Raw genomic sequence first — 26,310 nt, 5'->3', positions numbered from 1 at the left:
TAACCCCTGATTCTCATCCCCCAGCTTCTAAGAAACCTGACTTATTTTACGAGGTGCCATATGACTGTAAATTTCTGATCCTTATGTGGTGTCCATTTCCTGTGACAAACCCTCCCAAGTTGTTGTCCTCTACTAAGCTGCTTCCTTCAAAAAAGGATAGTAGGACCATGAAGAGGCTGGGCAAAAAAAGTCTGTACTGCTGCCACCCTGTCTTTTAGGGCTGTATGACCAGGTGTGTTTTAACCCTCCTTTCTCCTGTTTCTCAAGTAATTTCTGATTTTGTAGAATCTGAGAGGAAGGATTTAGCCCTTTCCTTGTTGGGTTCTACCTCTGAAATTGTCCAACAATGTGTTGAATGCAGTTGTGCTGCAGTTGATGCCTCTTCCAGGGCTGCTGCATTTGATTCTGCTATGAGGCGTTACTCTTGACTTTGTCTTCAGCCTTTGCGTGATGACATTAAGGCCAAATTATTCAATGCTGCTTTGGATAATAATAAACGTTTTGGTAATGCAGCTGCTGCTGAATTTTTTAAATCTTTCTAAGATCAGGCCAAAGCCTTGCAGGAGTTGAAACATATTTTTGTTTCTCTTATTCCAAAGTTTCAGAGAAATTACCTTTCTAAGATTTTAAAACCATAATTCACTCTTTATAGAGACTCAGCATTTCCTTTTTGACATACAGGATGTTTACAAACTGCTGTGTTCATAGATCCCGAATTACAGGCTACTGTATGCAGATAGAATTATTAAGCCATATTTCAGAAGTCATCATATTTTTATAAAATTCTATCTGCATACAGTAGCCTGTAATTCTTTAAAAGATTTAAAATCTTACTTGCATATAATAATTTTCTAACACTCTGCACACCATAAAGGAAATGCTGAAAAGTCTCTACAAAGAGTGAAATTGTCCTGATATTTAGATATAAACATATGCGTTTGCAGGTTGTTTGCTTGCTTTTTAACTGTGATAACATCATGACAGTTTGGCTTTGTCGTATTGTGATGTCCGCTGACGTGTTTCTGCAGTTCTGCCTGTATGCAGCTGTTTGCTGGTGTTTTATACACCGTGGAGGAGATTCTGGGGGATCTCCATAAAGAAGTATAGATGTATTGACATTCGAACATGGATAGATGTATCCATACCTAGTTTTTTCCAGCTTACATAAGCATGGCATTTCAAATTTTTGTATTGCAGATTGAACACGAAGCACAATTTGCAGATTATTGATGTGTGTCTGAAAAGACAAAAATGGAAGCGTTCGGCTTCGCATATGCAAATGAGTTGGAAAGTAATTTGAACGGATTGGTTCTAAGCTCTTTCTTCTTTTTTCTTTGTGCATGTCATTTTAATGATCTCTCAAGCAGTTTTATGGTTTGAGACACTTTTATGAAAGGAAGAGCCTCTAAAGGATGTTTGGAAACAAACAAGAATAACAACTTGTTACTGTCTACTGTCCTAACAGTTTTGATTGGATGAGCATGCAGCTTGATTTGCATACAATACTTTGCATCCAAAAAGGCGGGAAATGGAAGTGTTTGAATTCGTATGCAAATAAGGTGGAGAAATACCGATGTTCGTGTTACACTGCTGCAGTCATCACACTTGGGTTATCTGCCGTCAGGCGGTCCCACAGTCGGTTATCTGCTGTCAGGCGGTCCCGCAGTCGGCCCGAGTTCCAAAGTCTTAGTCCGACGTCGGTTGCTGTCGCTTCTTCCCTGATGTCAGTGCGACAGGGATATAAAAGAGGCAGCCGACACCATGGATTGGTTGGAAGTTGCTCTTTCTGTATATTGATTAGATAGCTACATAGAGGCAATTTATTTAAAATGAAAGTTAGTCCCATTATTTTATTACAATCTGAAGAAGATATTTATCGAAAGCGCTTATCGTGTGGATTATAAGGGACTTTTATTTGATTTCGTTTTTACTTTGTTTGTCCATTAAACAGAGATCGATTTTAGACCAACACCAGTTTGTGGATTTGTTGCATTCAAAGAAGCCATTTTTGATGAACTTACTGTCTTTGCTTCTTGTTCTTCATTTTGAGACAGTTCAGTACAGCGTTGGGGGAATTTTTGTTTTCATTTCACTGCTGCAGAGTTTGGAGTTCACCATCAACTTTCAAAAGTCGGTCTTGACTCCTTCTCAGGATCATGCTTTCAGGATCCAGACCATCCCCGTGATGGCATCTCTGCCTACCCCCAAAACCCTGTCTCCGATTGGCTTTTTCAAGTCTCTTCTTCCGCTGGATTCAGTCATGGCCAGGGACCTTCTCAGGATTCTCAGGTTTATGGCTTCTACCATTCCCTTGCTGCCCTTGGCCAGGCTACACATGAAAAAACTTCACTGGTACCTCAGGTTAGTGTGGATTTAGCATCGTCACCCCTGGAGTTCCCTTCCTTCCTTGTTTCAAGCTCAAGCTTCAGTGGTGGATTCATCAACTTTCAGGTAATCTGGTGTTTCCTTTCCGGTCTCCAGTCCCAACTCAGGAGCTCTTTACAGATGCCTCAGACAGGAGGAGGGGAGCTTCCTTTGCCTTTCTCAAGGTTCATGGTCTCTGGCCTCTTCATCAAAGGTTGGACCACAGCATCATCAAGGAGATGAAGGCTCTGCTTGTAGCTCTTTAGGTTTTTCATACCCTGTTTCATCTGGGGCCCCTCAAAATTTTCACAGACAATACCACAGTGATGTGGTATGTCAGCAAGCAAGGGGGGGGGGGTGCAAAGTCCTACCTCCTTTGCAGGCTAGCCCTTCAGGTCTGGGATTTAGCTCTCCAGTATCAAGTGACTCTTTAGGCTATCTACATTCCATCAGAGCACAATCTAGTGGCAGACTCTCTGAGCAGGTCCTGCACACACTCTCACGAATGGATGCTTCACAGAGATGTGATGTATTCTTTATGAGAGAGCTGCCTGCCCGGGTGACCCAAAATTGGCTAGTATACCAAAGTCTTTTACTACTGTAGGGTTCGTGGTACGTCTCATGTAGGCAGCTATTGGATGTAGGCCATAAAAATGTTGTACACATGCACCATCCTCAGAACTACTTTGCCACCAGTTGAATCGACAGTCCTGGACATCGCTTTGCTGCTGGAGTCGAGTTTTTTAGCTAAAGGTAAGTGCCCTGTTGGGGAACCTTTTATGTCTTTTGCTGCTGTATTGCCTTTCCTTTGAGTTAATGTCACCCAAGAAAGGGAAGTGTGATTGTGGAAGACAGATTCCACACAAAGGTAATCACTCTCAGTGCTTCTTTTGTCTTGGGCCTCACCACAAGCGTAAAAACTGATCTGTCTGCCATAACTGATCTATCTGCCAGTCGTTCATCCCCAGGACCCTTTGAAGCCGACTTTCATCCATCACTATATATTGAGAAAACCAGCGCTTGAAAATTCTTGCTAAATGCAAGTTGGAGGGTCCCTCAGGCCCGTCGACTGAACCTAGCATGAAGTGGAAGGCCAAAAGTCCTAGGCCCAAAGCTTCAGCTGTACCTCTCCCTGTAGACGTTTCTGCTGAGGCATATGATAGCCTGGAGATGCACTCTGCTTCGGATCCAGATCCTCAGGCGGAGCTGGTGTTACAGGCCGCTTTAGAACCGTATGCTAGCACGTCCAGGTAGGCCACACAGACATCAGGTACCCATGTCCACGGGGAACCAAGGCTCTTTGTATCAGAAGGCCGTAGAGGAGTCCTGCAAATCTTGTGAAGGAAGAAGTTGAATTAGATTTACTTGAATGTAGTCCTACGTCTGAACCCCCGACCTTACAACGGATGAATGTTCCTGCTAAGAAAAAGCAGAAAACTAAACCTTCATCACCACCTCAAGACCTCATAAAGAGTGGCAAAATTTTGCCCAAGGATTATTCAAGACCTTCATGTTCTTGAGGCCTACTGCTGGGTCCCCTGCGCCTCCTCCCTCCTGGTCTACCTCTCCCCAAAAGAGGGTAAGACAATAGCCTACTTCAGAGGTGGATCTTTCTTTGAATGATGACAGTGACCCATTACCTACTCCTCACAAATTTCCTCCCCATTAAACTGCTTCCCCTGAGGTAGATTCCAGTGGGACAGACTCCCCTGTTGAGGAAATCTTATTTGGAGAAACCCTTTTAAAAATGAGAGACCACTTCAAGTAGGACAGTTCTCAAATGTCAGAGGTACAAAAAAATATTACGACCTTCTCCAGGTGGAAACCCATCCCTGCCTTTCTGGATGCCTTTGCTTCCATGTCCCTATACCCTAACTCTCAGCCTCCGGCCCCTAAGAAGCTGGACAGATATTCTATATTCCCTCAAGACAACAAATTCTTATTTAAAGCTCCTGTGGTGGAACCTCCATTTAGCCATTGTCATCCTACGACAACTAGGATTCACAGTCAACTTCAAAAAATCTTTCCTCACCCCATTGCAAGATTGTCTTTCCGGGGTGCAGATCCCGAACAGACAGAATGATAGTGTCACTTCCACCTCAAAAGGCTCTAGAGCTCTGTCAGACCTTTTCAGACATCCTTTCCCTGCACCTCTCGTCAACAAGGCAATTTCTCATAATCCTTGGACTGATGGCTTCCACCATACCTATGCTGTCCATGGCAAGACTCCATATGAGGAAGTTTCAGTGGTTTCTGAAGTTGGTGTGGATACAACATGCCCACCTTTTGGAATTTCAATTCCCGCTCCTACCTTGCATAAAGAAAGAGCTCCTGTGGTGGATACAGCAAATGTCCATCAACGCTGGACTTTCCATCCACCCATTGCCCCCAGCTCAAGACCCTGTACATAGGTGCTTTGGATACAGGCTGGGGGTTGGCTTTGGCCCACATACTGTTCAAAGCCAGTGGTCTCCCTCTCAGGGAAGTCACATAAATGTAAAAGAGATGATGGCATTGATCCTAGCCGTTCAGTCCTTTCACTCCCTTCTCAACCCAGGCCGGCTGAGGGTCTACACAGACAGCATGAACAAGCAGGGGGAGACCAAATCTTACCGCCTGTACAGATTAGCTTTACAGCTTTGGGAACTAGCCCCCCAACTTCAGATTTCTCTACAGGTAGTCTACATCCCTTTCAATCAGAACTTTGTGGCACACACACCGAGCAGATCTACAACACAGGTCCACGAATGGATGCTTCACAGGGATGTGTTTGTGGACATCAGTGAGGTACTCCTCAAGTAGAATTGTTTGCATCCTGTCTGAACAGACAACTTCCAAAATTTTGTGCCAGAGAACCTCAGCCCCCTGGCATGGAAAGTAGACACCCTATCAATATCCTGGATGGGGAAGTTTCTATATGCGTTCTCTTCCTTCCACTCAGTCCGAAAGTCCTTCTGAAGATTCAGCAGGACAGACCATAAATATTACTCGTGACTCCCCGTTACCCAAGACAGCATTGGTTCCCCCTTCTCCTGCACCTAGCCAAGGGCAGTCATCGCAAGCTACCTCACAGAGTGGACTTACACAGTACAAGGGCTCCCTCATCCACCCACAACTGGCAACTCTTCAACTGATTCTGTGGGTGATAGAGCCCTGATAGCTTTTAGACACCTATTCTGTGAGGATGTGTTTCAAGTCCTGGAAACCCAATACCGGGAAGTCTTACCTCTCCAGTGGAACAGATTGATGCAAAATAATTGCATCAGAAAAACCCATCAGAAACTAAGACTGTCATATAGAAATAAAATATTCCTTACCACTGAAGCCAGGATTACTCTAACACGTGCATACCTTCTACCCTGCCTAACATATTGCTCTCTAATACTTACAAATCTCAACTCCACATTACTTACCAAGCTAGAGTCAACCTATCACAAGATAGCAAGATTTGCAACACAACAAACCTGTAAATCCCACCCACCACTCTCTCTCCCTAAAATACCTAAACTGGATTGAACTACCTCACCTACTTCTCCAATCTCAGCTCCAAGCCATATACTCCATTCTGTATCAACTTACTTTTTGTCCAGCACTGTCATCCCTCATCTCCCACTATTCCCCAGCAAGGCATCTCCAGCGCTCATCCCAATACCTATTAAAAGGCTATAAACCCAAGTCAAAAACTGGGTGTGGCACTTAGTTAGCACCCCTCCATTGCTTGGAATAAACTCTCACTTGAAATCAGGACCCTCAAACAGTTGTCTGCCACCAAAGAATACTTTAAAAGGCATTGGACTTGCCGATGTCCTCACCCTCCATCACCACAGCCATCATATATTGTAATCCATCCTAGTCTGTTTACTCCTCTCTTTCCTCGCCTAAATCACCCTCTCTCCCTTTCTCATTTCTACTCTGTTCCTCCTCTCCTTACTACCTCTTAACCTTGCTTCCTATCTGTAAAACTACAAACACCATTTGACTTATTGTTACTGTATAAGACATTTGTAATACTTTGTTTAAATACCAAACTCACCATGCTTCTTGTGTAACTTCCTATGCATTACTATTCTAATAACACCAGAACATTGCTGTTATCTAAACTTGTTTTATAGACTTATGAAGTTTTGTGATTACTGTATGAATTTAAATTACCATTGTATTGTACCTTTTTGTTATGTTGTCAATATGTTTGTACTTGTACTTATGAAGCTTTCTCCCCGGGCCTCCACTGAAAAAGGGCTTTGGCTCAGTTGAACACTCCTGGTCAACAAATGTATAATAAAATAAATAAATAAAAATTTGATGTGTGTCTTGTAATCTGGACCTACTAAGTAGATTTCTCTCTGGTTCTTTTTTACCTGTGTGAGTTGCTCAATTCTGTCTTAGCTTATTCTTCTGTTAAAACATATCTGTCAACCATTTCTGCACGTCTGCCACTTAATCCTCCTCTAGCTTCTAGATTTGAGGCTAAACAGTTCCTCAAAGGTGTCCTCCACATTAGACCTCGCAGGAGACCTATGGCCCCTCCCTGCAATCTTAACTTTGTGCTAGAGAAAGAAACTGATCTTTGCACCCTTAGAGACATCTTTCTGTAGCTCTTTAAAACACCACACCTGGAAAACTGTTTTGCTGCCAGCTATAACCTTTGACAGAAGGGTCTCTGAACTCCAGGCCCTGATGGCCTCTCCCTCCTTTTTGTTTTCTACAAAGACAGGATTTCCCTTCACACCAACCCTGCCTTTATGCCCAAAGTAGTTAATGAGTTGTCCTTAAACCAGGCTATTAACTTACCAACCTTTTCCCCCTTCTCCGTAAAACAATAGTGAGGACATTTTACAGATACTTGATGTGCATAGACAACTCAAAATGTTAAGTTGTCAATCTCGCCTTCATTCTTGCTTGATGGGTTCGGAGCCGATCCCTCGGCTCCGACTCGGCACTTGCTAAGCTCGAGAGTCACTTTTACCAGCTCGAGGCAGCCCCATATCCCATGATGCAAGGTGGTAAGTACCCAGATCTCGTTTGCCGCTTCGCTTATGAGGTCCTCCTTTTACCAGCTCCTGGTAAGTGATTCACTTTTTGAATATTTAAGCCCCTTTTTCTTAAAAAACCCTTAATTATTAGTTATTAGTTAATTATTTACATTTTGTGACAGAAAATCCCTGTCTTTTCTAATTTATTTTAGTCAAACTTTACCCATCCCATCCCCTCCCTGTTAGGGTGTGTGTGTTTTATACAAATACCTTTTGGTATTTTATTTAAGTTAATTTTTGACTGGTGTGTGTGTGTGTTTGTGTTAAGCACCATGTCAAAGGAGAGGGTCTCAGGTTTTAAGAAGTGTGACTCGTGCTGTCAGAAGATGTCTCTGACAGACGGTCACACTTCTTGCCTGTATTGCCTGGGGCCTCTTCACCTGCAGGACTCCTGTGCTATTTGTCATTCCTTTAGCCAGAGAGTCCTGCAGGAAAGACGCAACAAACTGATCTTAGGGGCCTTCTTAAGCCGGAGGGCTCTCCGGCTAAGTCGGCTCCATCTAAATCAGTTAAATCTTCCAAGGCCCAGGCTTCTGTGTCTAAGCCTGCGGCCTCGGCTCCGACTCGTTCCGAGTCGAGATCGGCTCGGCTGGAGCCGATTCTGGCTTAACAAAGCCTTCGGCACCGATGGCTATCTGTGCCGAATCTGTATCGACCACTTCGGTGTCGGCTCCGATCGGTTCCGACACCCATGTGGCAGGCATCGGTGTCGGCTCCGATCGGCTCCGACACCGTTACTTTGGTGGCTGTATCGGCTCCGGCTGGAGCCGATACATCGAGCTTCCTGTCGGCTCCGAGAAGTCGGCTCCGACAGGATCTATAGTATCGGCTCCCGTGGGTCATTCCAGGAAGAGGGCGGGGGCTCCTTCCTTGGAGCCGATACTTTCGGCTCTGGCTTCACCTCTTCTTCGGAACGGAGCCATCGGAGCCGATCTTCAAGGTCATCCAGACTGTCAGATCATGACCTAGAGAGTGGTCAGTAGATTACTTAAGTCACAGGTACTGGCCCAAATGTTACATAGTCCGTCTCAACAGACGACTGTTGGTCCACACCCCGTTACAGTTCCTCCTTCAACTCTACCCCAGAACTTGGAGTTGGAGTCTTCGGAATGGTTACTGCTACGGCTGGAGGACGGATACCCCTTCTGTTCCTTCAGCCTCTACTCTTATCTCCTCTTGAGACCTTCCTTAGAGGGATTCGTGGTCGGGCTTCCATGGTCTCCTCCGAGGGGTGAGTGGCATCGGACCCTTGACCGAACCCGCGCTTCCCCTTGGAGCCTCGGCCTTCGTGAGCTCGGCTCCGACATCTGCCTCGAGACTTCCCTTCGGTGGTCCCGGAGTTCCTAGCTCTTGGAGCGGGTTCTCTCGGACCTGCCTGGGAGGGAGCATTCGAGGTGATGAAGAGTGTACTGGCCACTGGTATCAGTCAGCAGTCTGTTCCCGTAGCTCCTCCCTCTATAGTACCTGTTGACATCTCGGCCACTTCTCTTGCTACAGGACCCAGAGATCCTCCGCCTCAGGTTTCCCCATTGGGAATTTCCCCCTCTTCCGAGGATTCTCCTGATGTTTCGGGAGATCCTCCTAGGAAGAGGACTTGTAAGAGGAAGCATGTAGACTCCCGAGTCTGTCACTTTGGATACTGACTTTGATGAGTCAGAGGGATCCCCTAGATCCCCCTCTGAGGATGTCTCCTTCTCAGACATCCTAGAACTCCTGAAACAGAGGGGAAACTGGCCCACCAACAATCCCTCTGAGGATGAGTCAGTATACCTAGAGGCGTTTGGATCTCGGCCCTCCACCTCCTGGGTGTCTCCGCCTTTCGACCCCCTTATGCAGGTTATTGCACAAAAGGCGTGGGCAGCTCCTGACTCTGTAGAGCCAGTCCCTAGGAGGCCTTCAAAATTTATCACTGCCGCGTGTGACAAGCAATTCCTCACTAAGGGTGTCCCCGCTGATGCCATGGTGGTGGCTGCGGCCACCAAAAAGGAACTTGCAGATCCTTCCGTGCCCATCCATCCTCCTAATAAGGACTCTAGGACCATGGATAGGTACGGTAAGCGGATGTTTTCCTCAGCGACCTTTGCTATGCTCGCTGAATTACCTATGTCACTTCACCAGACTCCAGAGGGATATCCTTAAGGAGCTGGGTGAAGTAGTTCAGGATCCTACAGCTGCAGGGGCTCAAGAAAAAATTGCTTCGCAGCTAGGAACCCTCAATTCCATTGCAAACTCCTCCATGCGGCTAATATCTTATGCTGCGGATGGAGCGAGTAGAGCCGCAGGTACAGGTGTGGCTCTTAGACGCCAAGCCTGGATGCGGCTATGTGATTTTCCGCATCCCTTTAAGGCGTCCTTCACAAATTCTCCCTTTGATGGGTCAGCTTTGTTTGGCCCTCAGGTGAAGGAAACCTTGACCAGGTGCGAACAGGACGGCAAGACTCTTTCTGCTGTTGGAGTCCGTTTTTCCACCCCTTCTAGACCTTACCCCAAAGGACAGAAAGGTGGGAAAATGTGGTTCCGTAAATCCCAAGGAGTCACGCCGGATTCACGTGGTAAGTTTACCCCTAGAGGCAGAGGGGTAACAACAACAGGCGCCGCTCTAGAGGCAGAGGGGTCCAAAACCAGGAAACAGGGAGCCTCTCTCTGACAAGCCCTTTCAGCATCCCTGAGGTGTTGCCCGGCTGTCCCTCCTTGGAGGCAGTCGGGGGAAGATTATCACTGTATCCAGAAGCCTGGCATTCCCTCACTCAAGACAGATGGGTACAGTCGATCATATCCAAGGGTTACATAATTCCTTTCGAGGAAAGTCCCTTCCCTCAAGTTCCCTTCCAGGCGTACCACCCGGTCTAAGGGAGGTTGCAGAGTTAGAAGTCTCAAAACTACTGCAAAAGAGCCATTCAGCCAGTTACAATAGACCATTCAGAGCCGGAATCTACTCAAGGTTCTTTTGGTCCCCAAAAGACGGAGACTGGAGACCAATATTGGATCTCAGCAGACTCAACAAGTCTGTCAGGAAGACAAGATTCGAATGGTCACTCTTCAGTCAATTCTGCCCTTCTTACAGAAGGACAACTGGATGTGCTCAATAGATCTTCAGGATGCGTACTATCACATCAAAATTCACAGACGCTCCAGGAGATTTCTCCGCTTCGGCTGGGGTCCAGTCATTTCCAGTTCAGAGCCCTGCCCTTTGGTCTCACTACAGCCCCCAGAGTGTTCACCAAATGCATGGCAGTGGTCACGGCTCACCTGAGACGTCAAGGATTCCAGGTGTTTCCGTATCTCGACGACTGGCTCCTGTCAGCCACCACCAGGCATCAGCTTATACAAGCCAGGGATTACACAATAGACCTTTGTTCTCATTTGGGCATCTCAATCAACTTCGAAAAGTCATCCTTATCGCCCTGCCAGTCTATTACCTTCATAGGCGCAAACTTAAACACTGTTAAGATGTCAGCTACCCTTACAGATCAAAGAGTTTCAGACATTCAGAGTCATGTCAGGATCATTCTGGCCAGCAAGAAAGTACAGGCCAGAATGGTTCTAAAGGTATTAGGTCTCATGGCTGCGGCCATTACTCTTCTTCCCTGGCTCGATTCTACATGCCTTCTTCAGTGGATGCTGTTCACACAATGGTCATACCAGCAACTTCCAATGCGTCACCAGATTCTGGTGACACAGACATGCAAAGAGCATCTTGCTTGGTGGATCACATCGCCTCAGGTTCACCAAGGCAGGTACTTTGTACCCCCATCCCCGATAGCCACTGTCACCACGGATGCCTCCCTGATCGGGTGGGGGGGTCATTATCAGGGCAGGATGGTTCATGGGACGTGGCAGCCGCTCGAGTACCATCTGCACATAAATGTCCTGGAGATGAGAGCAGTGCTTTTAACGTTGCAAGCCCTCAACGACTTTCTTCCCGTAGGGACAATTGCAGTCCAGACAGACAACATGTCTGTAGTTTGGTATATCAACAAACAGGGCGGAACCAAGTCCTACCCCTTGTGTCGAGAAGCGCTCAGACTATGGCAATGGGCGATCTCCTCTCATCGGTTTCTGGTAGCAACGCATATCCCTGGGAAAACCAACATTGTAGCGGACAGATTGAGCAGAGCTATTCTCATGCCTCACGAGTGGTCTCTCAAGCAATCTATAGCGGAAGAGATTTTTCTGGAATGGGGTCGTCCATGTTGCGATCTTTTTGCTACTCCCCAAAACAGCAAATGCCCAGACTTCTTCAGCCTCTTCCCTCTATCAGGCCATCCCCCAAGAGATGCTCTGACCCAGGATTGGCCCCAGGGACTTCTTTATGCCTTCCCTCCATTTCCTCTGATCCCTCAGGTGATCCAGAAAGCTACCGTTTTGAGAGCCAAATTGATTCTCATTGCCCCTTACTGGCCTCGACAAGTTTGGTTCCCGTTCCTCCATCATCACCTTTTGGTGCAGCCGTGGCATCTGGACCCAGTGCCAGATCTTCTGATTCACCAATCGGGTCAGCTGCACCAGTCAATCCCTTCTCTCAACCTCACAGCATGGTTGCTCCACTTCCTTCCTTAGCCAGGCTTCCTTTGATCTCTAACCCAGTTAGAGACATCATAGTAACCGCTAAAATCCTCTACCAGGAGGATTTATACAAGCAAATGGAAATGTTTCTCTTATTGGGCTAAGGCCCAGAATATTGATCCTTTTACTGCCCCTGTTCAGGCAGTCCTGGACTTCTTAGCAGAGATTTTTCATGCAGGCTCCTCTTCTTCCACAGTCAGAGTTCAATTGGCTGCTATTTCCAATTTTCATGTCGGGATAGCAGATCATAATATTATGTCCCATAGGCTCTGCAGGGCCTTCTTGAAAGGAATTTTCCTACTAAAGCCTCCAATCAGGAATCCTCCTCCTCAGTGGGATCTAAATTTAGTGCTGACATCCTTGATTCTTCCCCGCTTCGAGCCAGCTGTTTCTTGTTCCCTGAAATATCTTTCTTGGAAAACTTTATTCCTAGTGGCTATTACATCTGCCAGGAGGGTGTCTGAACTTCATGCTCTTTCGGTTAGACCCCCCTATTTGGTTTTTCACAAAGACAGAGTATCTTTGAGAACTAACCCAACCTTTTTACCTAAGGTCGCTTCAAAGAACAATTTGAATCAATCCATTGATCTCCCTGTATTTTTCCCTAACTATTCAGATAGAGCTGAACAAAAGCTACATTATCTTGATGTCCACCGTCAACTTAGATATTATTTGGACAGAACAAAAAATTTAGAAAATCTGATCAACTTTTTGTTTCCTATGCGGATAATAAAAAAGGCCTTCCTGTTTCTAAAGTGACCTTGTCCAGATGGCTTTCTTCGGTCATCTCTAAAATTTATACGCTTAGGGGAAAACAGCTGTGCTCAAAACCTAAAGCACATTCAACTAGGAGCTTAGCTACTTCTACAGCTTTTCAAGCTAGACTTCCTTTGGACACTATTTGTGCAGCGGCCACTTGGGCTACTCCTCACACTTTTGTTTCCCATTACAAATTAGACTTGGCCTCCAGGGACAGAGCCAGTTTTGGCTCTACAGTCCTCAAGAGTTTGTTCCATTGAGCCACCCAGGATAGAGGTGCTAGGGACGCGGTCCCATCAAGCAAGAATGAAGGCGAGATTGACAACTTAACATTAAGAAGTTATGTACCTACCATAACGTTCCATGTTAGTTGTCTTTTCGCCTTCTTTCTCGACCCTCCCTCCTTCCCCCTGGCCTGGACAGACCTTGTTATCAGAAACTGTTATGCTGAAGACCATTCAGACCTGGTCCTTCTTCCATCTGTAAGTTTTCTTTCTTCCTTTGGGAAGTATTTTATGCTTGGTGCTATTGCCCTTTGTCAGCAAACGAGATCTGGGTACTTACCGCCTTGCATCATGGGATATGGGGCTGCCTCGAGCTGGTAAAAGTGACTCTCGAGCTTAGCAAGTGCCGAGTCGGAGCCGAGGGATCGGCTCCGAACCCATCAAGCAAGAAAGAAGGCGAGAGAAGACAACTAACATGGAACGTTATGGTAGGTACATAACTTCTTATTTTACCTTCACAAGGCAAGATCTATAAGGAAGTCTGACCAGATGTTTGTTTCTTTCCACTCCGGGTTTTTGGGACTGCCTGTGTCCAAACAGACCATTTCTAACTAGATTTTGAAAACCATTGAGTTCTGCTGTGCCTGCTGGGAACCCCCTCCTTGCTTGGTCAAAACTGACTCCACCAGAGCAGTGGCCTCCTCTGGTGCCTTTCTTAAAGGGCTAGACATCAATTCTATCCTAGAAGCGGCTACCTGGACCTCTGTCCACACCTTTACCAACCATTACAGACTGGATTCCATCTGTCACAGGATGGATCTTCTCACACAAGAGAAAGGGATCTTTCATTTTTCCCTCACTTGCCCACCCTTCACTTGACCCTTTGGGTGATAGGGATTTGATTTGTTTTAGACACCATTTTTTGAGGACTTCAGGTTTTGCATAGGGCCAGAAAATTCACTAGTAGAAAATTCTGTGTGGCTAATGAAAGAGATTTTTTTATTTGATGTCTCAAGCTTGACGTGGACCCTTTTTCTGTGGGTTTTCTGTGGTCCTTTCTTATTTCTGTGAGTTGCTCAATTCTGGCTTGGCATATTCATCTGTCATTTGCAGATGTTTGCAAATTAGGAGCTGTCATTGAACCCCACATTGACACAGATGTTCTCCAGGAGAGGCTGACACAGACAAACAACTGGTGTCAGAGCCATGGACTAAAACTAAATGCCAAAAAATGCATAATATTATCCTTTGAGAAGTCATTCACCCCTGGTTGCTATCATACTGACTGCACACCCTTAGAGTTGGCCCAGTAGTCAGGGACTTGGGGGACACACACAGATAGTAATCTAGAGTTTGACTGTCACGTATCTACAGTAGTGAGAAATTCATTCTGTGTTGCACAGCGTATATGGCATCTAAATCTAAGAAAGTCGTCGTTTCTCTGTATTCGGCATTCATCAGACCTGTCATTGAGTACAGTGCCCCCTTTGGTATGTGTGACGCCCGTGCCCTGGCCCGGCAATCAAGGAACCTCAATCCTTACCACTGACACCAGAGAGGACGACTCCTAGAAGAGGAAAGGATAACTAATACACACAGTGAAGTACAATTTGCCTTAAGTGCACACAGAGATCACAATCAGTCTGGGGATGGTTGCTCCCTTGCTCACCAGGTCCTCTGTAAGACTCCCCACTGGGACAGCTATAGAGTCCAGGTCTTAGCCTGGCTGGGCAAGCTAATACCTCCAGTACCCTCTCTGTCCAACCAGTGCTTTGTGTCCCTGCCCAAGTAGCTGACACAACACACACACTTTTGAGAAGAGGTTATACAACCACACAGACCCTCCTGGGAAAAGGCTGGCACAGGTTCTCCAGCTGTGCCCCTATTACCCAGACCATACAGTAGTAATTCCTGCCACCATCAGCTACTAAAAGGCCCTTAAATGATTGTCCAATTATTACTGTGCAATATTATAATCCAATGGTAGTATGACTAAACAGTCAAGGCTTAATTTGGAGTGACTTAGACAGCAAAATCTGTAAGTATGTAATGTACTTTAGAGGTTAAATTATCTCTACATAAACCATCCACAGGTAAAGGTTTTAAAATATTTAATAATAAGACAAGTCAAAACTACTACAGTACAATGCTACTCAAGTTCAGAGATCACACAGAAACTTAAAACAATATCGTAGGAAAGATCGGATTTCAAAGAAAAATACTTAGTCTAGCTTTCTTCTAAGTTTAACTATTCCTAAGAGAAATCACAGTGCTATAATCCTACTTACATACACAAAGCATAAGCAGTGCTGGGTTAGATGTCCAAGATCAAAATGCTTCTTCTTTCACTCAACAATAGTTTTTAAACACTAACCAACAGCTCTCTAAGGCCCTCCCAAATTGCATCATTTTGACACTTAGTCTGGAGTTCCCAGGCCACAAACTGCATTATTTAGCAAGCTAACACCTGCTCAGGAGACTACAACAATAAAAGGCATTTCACATATACACTCTAGCAGAAACCAGAGCAATAAAGCATATCCCACATGTAAATTCTGGCCTTTAACTGTAACCTTAAAACAATGGGCATGAAACCTTCATCCAGACTCACTGGAGCCAACTTGTAAAACATCAGAGAGATTCATAAGATCTTTTCCACTTCAAAAGCACATTTGAAATACTTGGCTTGGTTTTTCCTTACAGCAGATGGCAATGTTGCAACAATCTTGAAGTTCACATTTTACAGTGTTTTCTTACACTTAAAAACACAAGCCTGTATTTTACATTTATTTATACAATTATGTATCAAATTATATTTGACTAAGCTGGCAGCCCTTGCCCATCTTCCTCCAATCTTCACAGTATGTACCTAAGCAGGCATATCAAAAAATTGGAATGTCCACAGAGATTCCTCACTAAAAGAATACACAACACTAGTAAAATTTCCTGGCAGACCACCTCAATGCCCTATCCCTGTATTGTCTCCTGTAGGCTTTTGAGGGGGGTAGATCTATGCTGGCATACAGAGCATTGTCAGAACCCACTCTGATGGACCTCCTGCATATCCACAAAGCAAACAGCACCAGAATTGCCCATTCTAAAGACTTAAATGTTGCCTGTGATATAAATAGGACCTGCTGGTGAGACAGGTATGTATCCCAGAGACTACCCTGTCTGTGGAAACGGCTTCCCGTCCATGTGAAGCAGAGTGCCTCCTAACCCAATTCAAGTGCAACTTGGACAGTTGGATGGGGAACAAGAAATTCATCCTTGGTTTGGCACCTATGTCTCTGATGGATGCAGGCATCCTGTAAATGGTTCATTTCCCAGGCCCCTGCATGTAAATGTTTCATCTCTTAAACCCCTGTTTACATTCATCAAAGGTATCAGAACTTGTCAGAGATTTTGGATGCATGACTAGGATTAAAAAGGCCCTTGTAGTCGTTAGCCTAGTAAAGACGTATGGACCTATTTTAATTTGTCTGTTTCTAGTTCTAGTCCAGCTTCTAGTTTTGAAGTAAAACATGTTATGAAATTCAGCCTTCATATCTGGCTTCCAAGAAAGTCTATTTTTTCTTCTTGGGACCTGAATTTTATTCTTGAGAAATTGATTCCTTGTCTTTTTGAACCTGCAGTTTCCTTTACCCTATAATTTTTTTTTGTATTTGGAAGACTATTGTTGGTCGCCCTTACTTCTGTCAAGAGGGTCTCTGAACTTAAAGCACTCATGGCAGTTCCATCTTTTTTGTTTTTTCACAAGGACAATGTGTCTCCTCTTACCAGTCCTTCTTTTATGCTAGAAGTGGTTAATGATTTGTCCTTAAATCATTTCATTCATCATTCTTTTTTTCCCTTCTCCACAGAGTCCTAGTGAGAGAGTTCTTACCACATTGGCTTTCCATAGACAGCTCAGATATTGCCTACACAGAACAAAACATATCAGAAAATGTGAGCAGCTTTTTGTTTCCTTTCATACCACTAAATTGGGTTGGGTAGTATCTAAGCAAATCATTTCCAAGGCCATTTCTTTTGGCTATTCTTTTCTTGGCGAGCAGCTTTCCTCTTTTCTTTGTGCTTATTGCACCAGGGCAGTGGCCTGTTCTAGTGCTTTTATCAAGGTTCTGGATACTACATCCATTTTGGAAGCTGCTATTTGGCCTTCTGTTCACACTTCAACAAACATTACAAGTTGAGTGTTATTTCTAGGATCTGGGCAGGTTTTGCCAGGGCCATCCTTCATGTATTTTTGGAGGGCTCTTCTGTGTATTTTCCAGTAGCTTTTGTATTCTCCCAAGAGTGAAGAATACTGCAGCAGCGATAAGAAAGGACACAATATAGTTGGGCCAAGGAGTCTTTCTTAAATCTTTTTTTTTCTTCCTGGATGGACATGTTGTTGCTTTCCTCTCAGGTTGCTCTGGTTCTTCTGAGGCACTTTAGTTCTGAGGATTAGGTACTCGTACGTCAGATGTGTACATTATTCCTTTCACTTAGTATATACGTCTGGCATATAGTATCTGGAAGGTGTAAAGACTTTGGTATGCTGGCTGGATGTTTGGCTGTCGTCGGGTGGATGTTCCAAGAGTGAAGAATACTGCAACGGTGAAAAGTAGAACAGATAATGTTATGGTAAGATCTTGCATAACTGTAACTTACGAGCATCTGCTGCTATTAGAAGACTTACTAACATTTATGAGTAATATTTTTAAGGCACTGCTTCAAAATGATGTTTGCAACAGGTATTACATATTTTTTCTACTTTTGTATAGGGCTCTTCAGGATGTTCAGATAAGATTCCAGCCTCATTTCAATGTAAACACCTCAGCATCTGCTTCTTCAGCTTCTCCACATGAACATTTTGGTGAGTGTGCTCTGTAATCTTAAATGGTAGTCGTTGTGCAGTCAGCATATTTGGAATGTGTAGAACTTGTTGGCACAGTAAAAATGGTTTATTCAGTTTCTGGCCATAAGGCTTCTTTATTATCTTTTTGCCTTTCCGGAGCACTTTCATTTATTTATTTTAGGTGCCATGTTGTTTGATGCTTGTAGTGGTATAGCTAAAAAGGAAACTGTAGTGCTATTGAAGACATTATGGAAGTTAAGGATTATCACTAAAACTGAAATTAAAACACTTTTGAACAAATGGAAATGAATGTGGGCACTAAAACAAAAAATAAATAAATACAGTTAAGCCGTTATCCATGCAAGATGTCAATAAGATATCAAGCTGACTGAAAATAAAGACTTGTAATTAACCTCCCCAAAATTAACCCTTTTACACAGTTGGTGGGACCCCCATAGTTACCCTCAAATAACTGGAAAAAGCAAGCTTATTGAGCACTCTTATGAAGAGATGCAGAAAGTAAAATTGTTTCAAAATCTGTAGCTACTTTGTTTTGCCACACTTAGAAATAAAAAGTGCAGCAAAATGAAGTGAACAACTTTTAAAGCCAGATGGACATTTTGCTTTTGCCAGCTGCCTGTTTGGGAGTTCTAAATTTCTTTTACCAGCTTTCACATACTGCAGCTTTTGGATGGTATTACTCATTTTATTTTGATTCCCTTGCTTCAGCTCTTGCATTAAGCCAAGATGTTTAGTGACGGAAACCCTTTAAGATATTTTTATCTTTGGAAACAGTAAAGAAGAGTAGACTCCCCCTCCTTCCCATTTAGCGGCTGCCATTCTCTTCCGTGGCTGCAGCCTTCTTTTGAGCTGCTCTCATTACTTTGTTTATAACTGCAGCGGTCAGGCTGTAGCTGTATCTGGAGTAGACCCCCCCCTCCTTCACGTTTAGCGTCTACCATTCTCTTCCGTGGCTGCAGCCTTCTTTTGAGCTGCTCTCATTACTTTGTTTATAACTGCAGCTGTCAGGCTGTGGCTGTATCTGGAGTAGACCCCCCCCTCCTTCACGTTTAGCGTCTACCATTCTCTTCCGTGGCTGCAGCCTTCTTTTGAGCTGCTCTCATTACTTTGTTTATAACTGCAGCTGTCAGGCTGTGGCTGTATCTGGAGTAGACCCCCCCTCCTTCACGTTTAGCGTCTACCATTCTCTTCCGTGGCTGCAGCCTTCTTTTGAGCTGCTCTCATTACTTTGGTTATAACTGCAGCGGTCAGGCTGTGGCTGTATCTGGAGTAGACCCCCCCTCCTTCACGTTTAGCATCTACCATTCTCTTCCGTGGCTGCAGCCTTCTTTTAAGCTGCTCTCATTACTTTGTCTATAACTGCAGCGGTCAGGCTGTGGCTGTATCTGTATCAGCTTGCTACTTAAAGGTGTGTTTTGTGCCCAAATCTGCATTTTTCATGGTTTCAGTTAGTGAAGTGTCCTAATTCTGTTAACTTCTCTATTGTGGGCCTCTGCCCTCTTACCTGTTTTTAAGCCAGGTGCCCAGCTTCTGTAGACTTGATGGCCTGTCACCTCTCTTTTCCCCTCTAAAAGGCAGCCAACTCTCTTTCTGGAGAATCTAGCTTCCTCTCCACTGATTGGCGAAGGGACTGTGTGCGCGCTCCAGATTTTCCCTTTAGTGTCCCACCTCCTCTACTCAAGTTTTTTTTTTTTGCTCCCTTTAAGGACAAATTCATTGTATTGCATTTTAGTTTGGTCACTGTCCTTCTTGACCCTCTCCCAGTTCTGATAAAGGGTCATGAGTGTGAATATTGCCCGCTGATTCTCATTTTGGCCAGATGACCAACTTAAATCAAGTGACTTTCATCTGGAGGCACTTTGAGGCAAAAGTGCTGTGGTTGAGGCAAAAGTGCTGTGGCTACTGTGATCTGCTGTTTGCCCAACTGTTGCCCATTCAGTACTGCTTTAGCATGTTTGGCATTTTATGGGTTCTCAGATGTTACTAATCAAATCACTTGGATTGTAATGTCTCTCTGTCTTAAATCACACCTTCTGAAAACTGACTACATTTCAGCAGACTCTTCTTATGCTTTGGTCATCCATATTACAAGTCAGGCCGTCTACAAAAAGTTTTATTTTCATTATGTCTCTGCTTTGCACTACTTGTGACAAAAGCCTCTATAATGTTAGCATATGCACATGATATGTAGTCAGTTAGATTAACAAGAGACTGGAGATTACGTTTGAGAATGTAGTGACTTGTTTGATTTAACTGCATGAAGTAGGTCTCTAGTGATTATGATAGTGCAAAGGCAATGTTATTTTACTGATGAGAGTGATTTCATAGGAACTGAGACTTACAAATGAGGTAAGACTGACAATGGGGTTGTTACAAGTGCAGGATCATTTGTAAGACATGAATCTTCAAAGAGTTGTTAAATTGTAGATGTGATATTTCTGTTATTTGCCGCGATTAAGTTACACATATCAAATATTGTCATTTTCATCCGTTCCTCAACCATTGGGTTTTGGATCAGACTACAGCCACTTCTCAGACTTTGTATCCATTGCTCAAGCTCCCCCCCTTACCTGTAATCCTCTACCATGCACCAGATCACCCCAGATCTCATTTGCTGCTTCCAGCGACGAGATGGAGATGTTCTTCATTCCACATTGCTGCAGTCCTAACTATTGGGTAGTCCGCTGTCCCAGTCGGCCCGAATACCAAAGTATATGGCTGACGTCGGTCAAGGCGCATTAGACTGACGTCAGGACGTCAGGGTACTAATGCGCATGACCGACGTCATATCCTCAGTCTTTTTTGCCGCATGGTCCGATGCAGAAGCAGTTTTGCGAGTGCAGGTTGGCGTTCTGAAATTTTCTGAAGTCGGAGTTTCAGACCGAATCAAAGTTGGCTAAGTACCGTTGGGGAATATTTTGTTTTTTCTTGCCTCAGTATTTAACCGGAGGTCAGAAAAAGTGAATAACTGTATTTCTTGTGGGAAACAGATACCTCATAGGGATTACCATACCTTGTGTATACCTTGTTTAGGGCCTGAGCACGACGTTGTTGGATGCCGCTCTTGTGCTAGATTTAACAAACGCACTATTAAGAGAAGGTTAGACTGTGCTAGGTTAGTTTTGGGAAGCGTTGTAATTATAAAATGCCGCCGGATGCTCTGGCCGCCGTCCAAAAAACGCAAGGACAAAGCAGCAAAGCCTAGAGTGGAAGAACCGACAGTCCTGGACGTCGGTTCTTTAGAAGGCTCAGTGGAGCCGGAGGTTCTGCCAGGAGTTTCTTTGGAGTCTCAGGGAGAGACTTTACTGTTACAGGATGTGTCCTCTCAGGAGGTAGGCCAGGCGGAAGGGGCTTCTCAGGTGGCTGTTCTTCCCTCTCTTCCTAAGGTGATTAGAGCCTCCCCTTCTGTTTCCAAGGCTTCTTTGAGAGGCAGGCCAGGTTTAAGTTCAGTGGGGGTTTCTCCTAGCTCTTCAGGATCTTTGCCTAAGAAACATATGCTTAAAATGGCAGAGGATTTGATTACTATGATTAGAGGTTCTATGCCCCCTCCTGATAAGAGGCCTAGGGTGGAACCTGAGTTTGAGAGTTTTGAGCAGTGTTCGAGGCTTCTGAGTCTTCGGCTGAAGACTTGCAGGAGTATCCTCCTTATTCTGATTCTGATGTGGATGATTCTACTCCTTCAGCTTCTCCTCCTGAGGATTTTTCATTTTCAGAGACTCTGCATTCCATGAGGGAGCATTTTAAATGGGAAGGTCAAGATTTCTCTGATTCCAGGAAGAGGCTTAGGAATTCTTGTTTTACCCCAGCATAGGCCTTTAGCTATTCCTCCTGTTCTGAATGTGGTGGAAGATGTTTTTGCAGAGGCTTCCTGAACCCTGATTCTTTGCCTCCTGCCCCAGTTAAACCGGATAGGTACTATAGGGTGCCTGAAGCTCATAAGTATCTTTTAAGAGTCCCAGGGCAGACCCGGAAACTGTCTCTCAGGGGCCTAAAGGTGTTAAGGCTTCTGTTGTTAAAAATCCTGTTCCTCCTGATAAAGAGGCAAGGGCTTTGGATAGATGGGGAAAGAAAGTGTATACTTCTTCCACTTTAGCCATGAGGGCGTTGAATTGCCAGTTTCACATGTTAAAATATCAAAATTATCTCCTTTCACAATTGAAGTCTAAGGTGGATGCTCTGGCGGAAGGTATTGAGTGTAAAGAGTTGCAGGATTTAGTTCATGTGTCTGAACAGGTGGGTAAGCATTCCTTGCAATGTGGTTTTGATGCTGTGCAGGCCTCCTCGAGGGTGGCTGCCACTGGTTCTGTTCTTCGTAGGCACGCCTGGTTGAGGGATCAGAATTTAGCTGAGCATGTTAAGACACGGATTTTGGATGCTCCTTTACAGTCTGACGTATTGTTTGATTCGCCTGTGGAAGCAGTTTTAAAGAAAATGGAGGATAAGGCTAAGTCTATGCAAACTGTTAAAGATTTTTTGCAGGTGCAGCCTCCGAAGTTTAGTAGAAATTGGCCTACTAAGGGATGGACATATCCTGCTTATGATTCCCATTCTAGGGGTAGGTCTAGGCGTGGTAGGGGCAGAGCTCAGGGTTCTTTTAGGCCTAGAACAGGGAGTTCTCCTGCTCAGACTTCTGGTGAGGGCAGGGGTCAGTCCTTTCGTAAACAGACCCAATGACCTGCCTTTTCAGCTGCCAGTACGTTCTCGTCTGGCAGCACCTTTGGGAGGAAGGTTGGCTCTTTTCAAAGAAAATTGGGATTTAATTACCCAAGACAGATGGGTTTTGGATATCATTCACCACGGTTACAGGTTTTATTTCCATACCTTGCCTCCTTTCAAAGGCATGCCAGACATTCCTCCTCTACAAAGAAAAGAGGCTCACAAGCAAATTTCTCTATTACTCCAAATAGGGGCCATTCAGCCAGTTCCTGTGCCAGAAAGGGGCCTAGGATTTTATTCTCGCCTGTTCCTAGTACCAAAGAAGGGGAACACATGGAGACCAATTTTGGATTTATCTATCCTCAACACTTATCTGGACATTCCCAAGTTCAAAATGTTGACGTTACAACAGCTTTTACCTCTGCTGGGCAAAGATCACTGGATGGTAACTTTAGATCTCAAGGAGGCTTACCTTCATGTGCCTATCAGACTAAGTTGCAGGAAGTATCTGCGTTTTCAAGCTGGAAATTTCCATTATCAGTTCTCTGCATTGCCCTTTGGCTTATCTACTGCGCCCAGAGTATTCACAAAGGTTCTGGCTCCAGTGATAGCTTACTTCAGGCTAAAAGGAATTCAAATCTATCCTTACTTGGACGACTGCCTGATTCTGGCTCAAGAAAAGGAAGACCTTTTACAGCATTTGGAATATGTGATAGCAGTGCTAAGATGCCTAGGGTATTCTGTGAACGAAATAAAGTCCAGTCTAGTACCCTCTCAAGACATGTGCTTTCTGGGTGTGAGACTGAATACAGCAGCCCAGATGGCCTTTTTAACCCCGGACAAACAAAAGAATCTTTCCATTTACTTCCATCAACTATCTCTTCAGTCCGGGCTGACTGCAAGGACAGTCCTTCAAGCCTTAGGGTTCATGGCATCTTGTATTCTGGTGCTTCCCAATGCCAAACTGCATATGAGGAAGCTGCAATGGTATCTCAAAATGTATGGACACAGCACTGCCAGGATTTGGACACTGTCATTCAAATAATACCTTGCATTCAACAGGAATTTTGTGGTGGGCTCAGGAATGTCACCTAAACAAGGGACTCTCTGTGACCCGGCCAGAGGCGAGTCAGATTCTAACGACAGATGCCTCAGACATTGCTTGGGGAGCTCATCTAAATGGAAGGTGGATACAAGACAAGTGGCCTGCCAGACTACAGCATCTACATATCAACATGAAGGAGATGTTAGCAGTCCAGTTTGCATTAATGGCTTTCAAGGAGTTACTTCTTCCAGGGCAGGTGTTGATTCTAACAGACAACACAACTGTCATGTGGTACATCAACAAACAAGGGGGGAACACATTCTTACCCGTTGTGCAGGCAAGCAATGATTTTATGGGAGACTGCGCTCAGCTTGCAACTAACTCTTCAGGCAAGGTTTCTGCCGGGAGCACAGAACTCCTTAGCAGATGTGTTAAGCAGACAAATCATGGATCCCCACGAGTGGAAACTGGATCTTCATGTATTTCGGAAATTGACAGTGTCATGGGGAACTCCAGACATAGATCTGTTCGCTTCTCCACTAAACCACCAGCTGCCACAGTTTTGCACAAAGAGGTTTCATCACACAGCTTGGAAAGTGGATGCTCTTTCTTTCAGTTGGAAAAATCTTCATGTGTATGCCTTTCCACCTCTGCCTCTTCTCCCAAAGGTGCTCCTAAAGGTCAGACAAGACAAGCCAAGGATGATTTTAATAGCTCCAGATTGGCCTCGGCAACACTGGTACCCATTACTGAGGAGTCTGGTAAGGAAGCCTCCATGGCCTTTACCTTTGATTCCGCACCTGTTGTCTCAGAGGGACGGTCACCTGCTCAATGTCAAGCTTCACTCTCTTCATCTAACAGCCTGGCATATTCTGTTTTGAAACACAGCAGGTCTCAACTTCCTCAACAAGTTTTAAATGTGATTATGGAAGCCAGAAGACCTAGTACAAGGAAAGTGTACAGAAAAATGGAAGAGATTTTTATTTTGGAGTGCAGCAAAGAATTTGGAGATTTCTGAGCCTAATTTGAGTGTGGCTCTTCAATATCTTACTGAATTATTGGACAAAGGTTTGTCTTTCTCTTCCATTAAGATTCATGCTGCAGCAATTTCAGCTCACTATGATTGTGACCCACCATTGTTTTCGCATCCTTTGTTCAAGCAATTTCTTAGAGGGGCAAAGAATATAAGACCCCACGTAGAGCTCCTACTCCTGCTTGGGATCTCAATTTTGTGTTGGAGAAACTTACTCTACAACCTTTTGAGCCTCAAGGCTACTGCTGATTTGAAATACTTGTCATGGAAGACTGCTTTTTTGTTGGCCATTACTTCTGCAAGAAGGGTTTCTGAATTGCAGGCCCTTATGGCGGTAGAGCCTTTTTTGATTTTCCATAAGGATAGGGTATCATTACGCACTAATCCTTCTTTTATGCCTAAGGTGGTTTCTAGTGTGGCTTTAAACCATACTATTCTTTTGACTACTTTCTATGCAGATCCCCAAAATAAGGGGAAAAGATTTTGCACACTTTAGATGTACACAGGCAGTTGCGTTATTATTTATGCAGGACCAAGGATTTTAGGCAGTCTCAGCAGTTGTTTGTTTCTTTTGCTTTGAGTTCTCAGGGCAAGCCTGTGTCAAAACAAACTATTTCTAAGTGGATTGGGTTTTGCATTGCATTTTGTTATTCCCATCATGGCAAGGATATTCCAGCTGGGATTAGGCCTCATTCCACTAGGGCTACTGCCACTTCAACAGCATTTCTAAGGGGTGGCAACTAAGGATATTTTGGAGGCAGCTACTTGGAGTTCAGTGCATACTTTCTCTAAGCATTACCACCTTCCTCTCTACTCTAAATCTAGGGCTGGTTTTGCCACAGCTATTTTGCAAGGCATGTTGACAGCTCCTGCTTCCTTATGATTTGCCAGCCTCCCTTACCTCTGCTTTGGGATTCTACCCAATAGTTAGGACTGCAGCAATGTGGAATGAAGAACATAGTACAGTTTTGTACCTACCATAAATGTAGATGTTCGAGGATCCACATTGCTGCAGTCCAATTTACCCTCCCTCCTTCCCCTCTGTGTTTAGGGGTGGTTGTGTGGGTGAGGTTATACTCTTCTAATTTTGTATATATTGTACATATTTTTGGTGCAGGAGTGTTTGGTGTTTTTGGTTTTGGCCTTGTCTTTTTAGGGTCTTCTGACATCTGGGGCAAGAAAAGACTGAGGATATGACGTCGGTCATGCGCATTAGTACCCTGACGTCCTGACGTCAGTCTAATGCGCCTTGACCGACGTCAGCCATATACTTTGGTATTCGGGCCGACTGGGACAGCGGACTACCCAATAGTTAGGACTGTAGCAATGTGGATCCTCGAACATCTACATTTATGGTAGGTACAAAACTGTACTTTTTTCATGTCTCGAGCCTATGAAAGGTGAGGCGATCTTTTGGGTCTTTGCAAATTACCCTTTCCTTTAGGATCTTTCATCTCTTCTTTCCTCTTACCTCCCCTGTTGTTAAAACATAAATAATTAAATAAATTAGGTATCTGTGTGTGTGTGTGTGTGTGTGTGTGTGTGTGTGTGTGTGTGTGTGTATATATATATATATATATGTACATAGTTTTCTGAGAGTTATTGGGATTGTTGCTGTTGTTTCATCTGTGTATTGAGCCTTTCCATTCCTTCTCTCTCTCTCCCCTTTTTTCTTTCTACTAGTTGATAGTAGTATGTATGCCATTGTTGATGTTCTGTTTTCTACTTCATCGGGAATTTCTTTGTACCATTGCTGGTAAATTGACTGT

General features: G+C 44.5%; 1 protein-coding gene across 1 annotated transcript in view; it reads left to right on the top strand.

The window, feature by feature from the left end:
- The window catches only part of EDC4 (enhancer of mRNA decapping 4), a 2,017,057-nt gene that overhangs the window by 1,135,581 nt on the left and 855,166 nt on the right, over nucleotides 1–26,310 (top strand). Inside the window, exon 14 of the mRNA XM_044082055.1 lies at nucleotides 17,713–17,804. Coding sequence (XP_043937990.1) covers nucleotides 17,713–17,804 — 92 coding nt within the window. The remainder of the gene's footprint in view (nucleotides 1–17,712; nucleotides 17,805–26,310) is intronic.

The sequence above is a fragment of the Protopterus annectens genome, chromosome 8.part1 (assembly GCF_019279795.1).
Source record: "Protopterus annectens isolate FY-2018-M chromosome 8.part1, PAN1.0, whole genome shotgun sequence".
NCBI lineage: Eukaryota > Metazoa > Chordata > Ceratodontiformes > Protopteridae > Protopterus > Protopterus annectens.
This window is presented reverse-complemented; position numbering and strand designations above follow the sequence as displayed.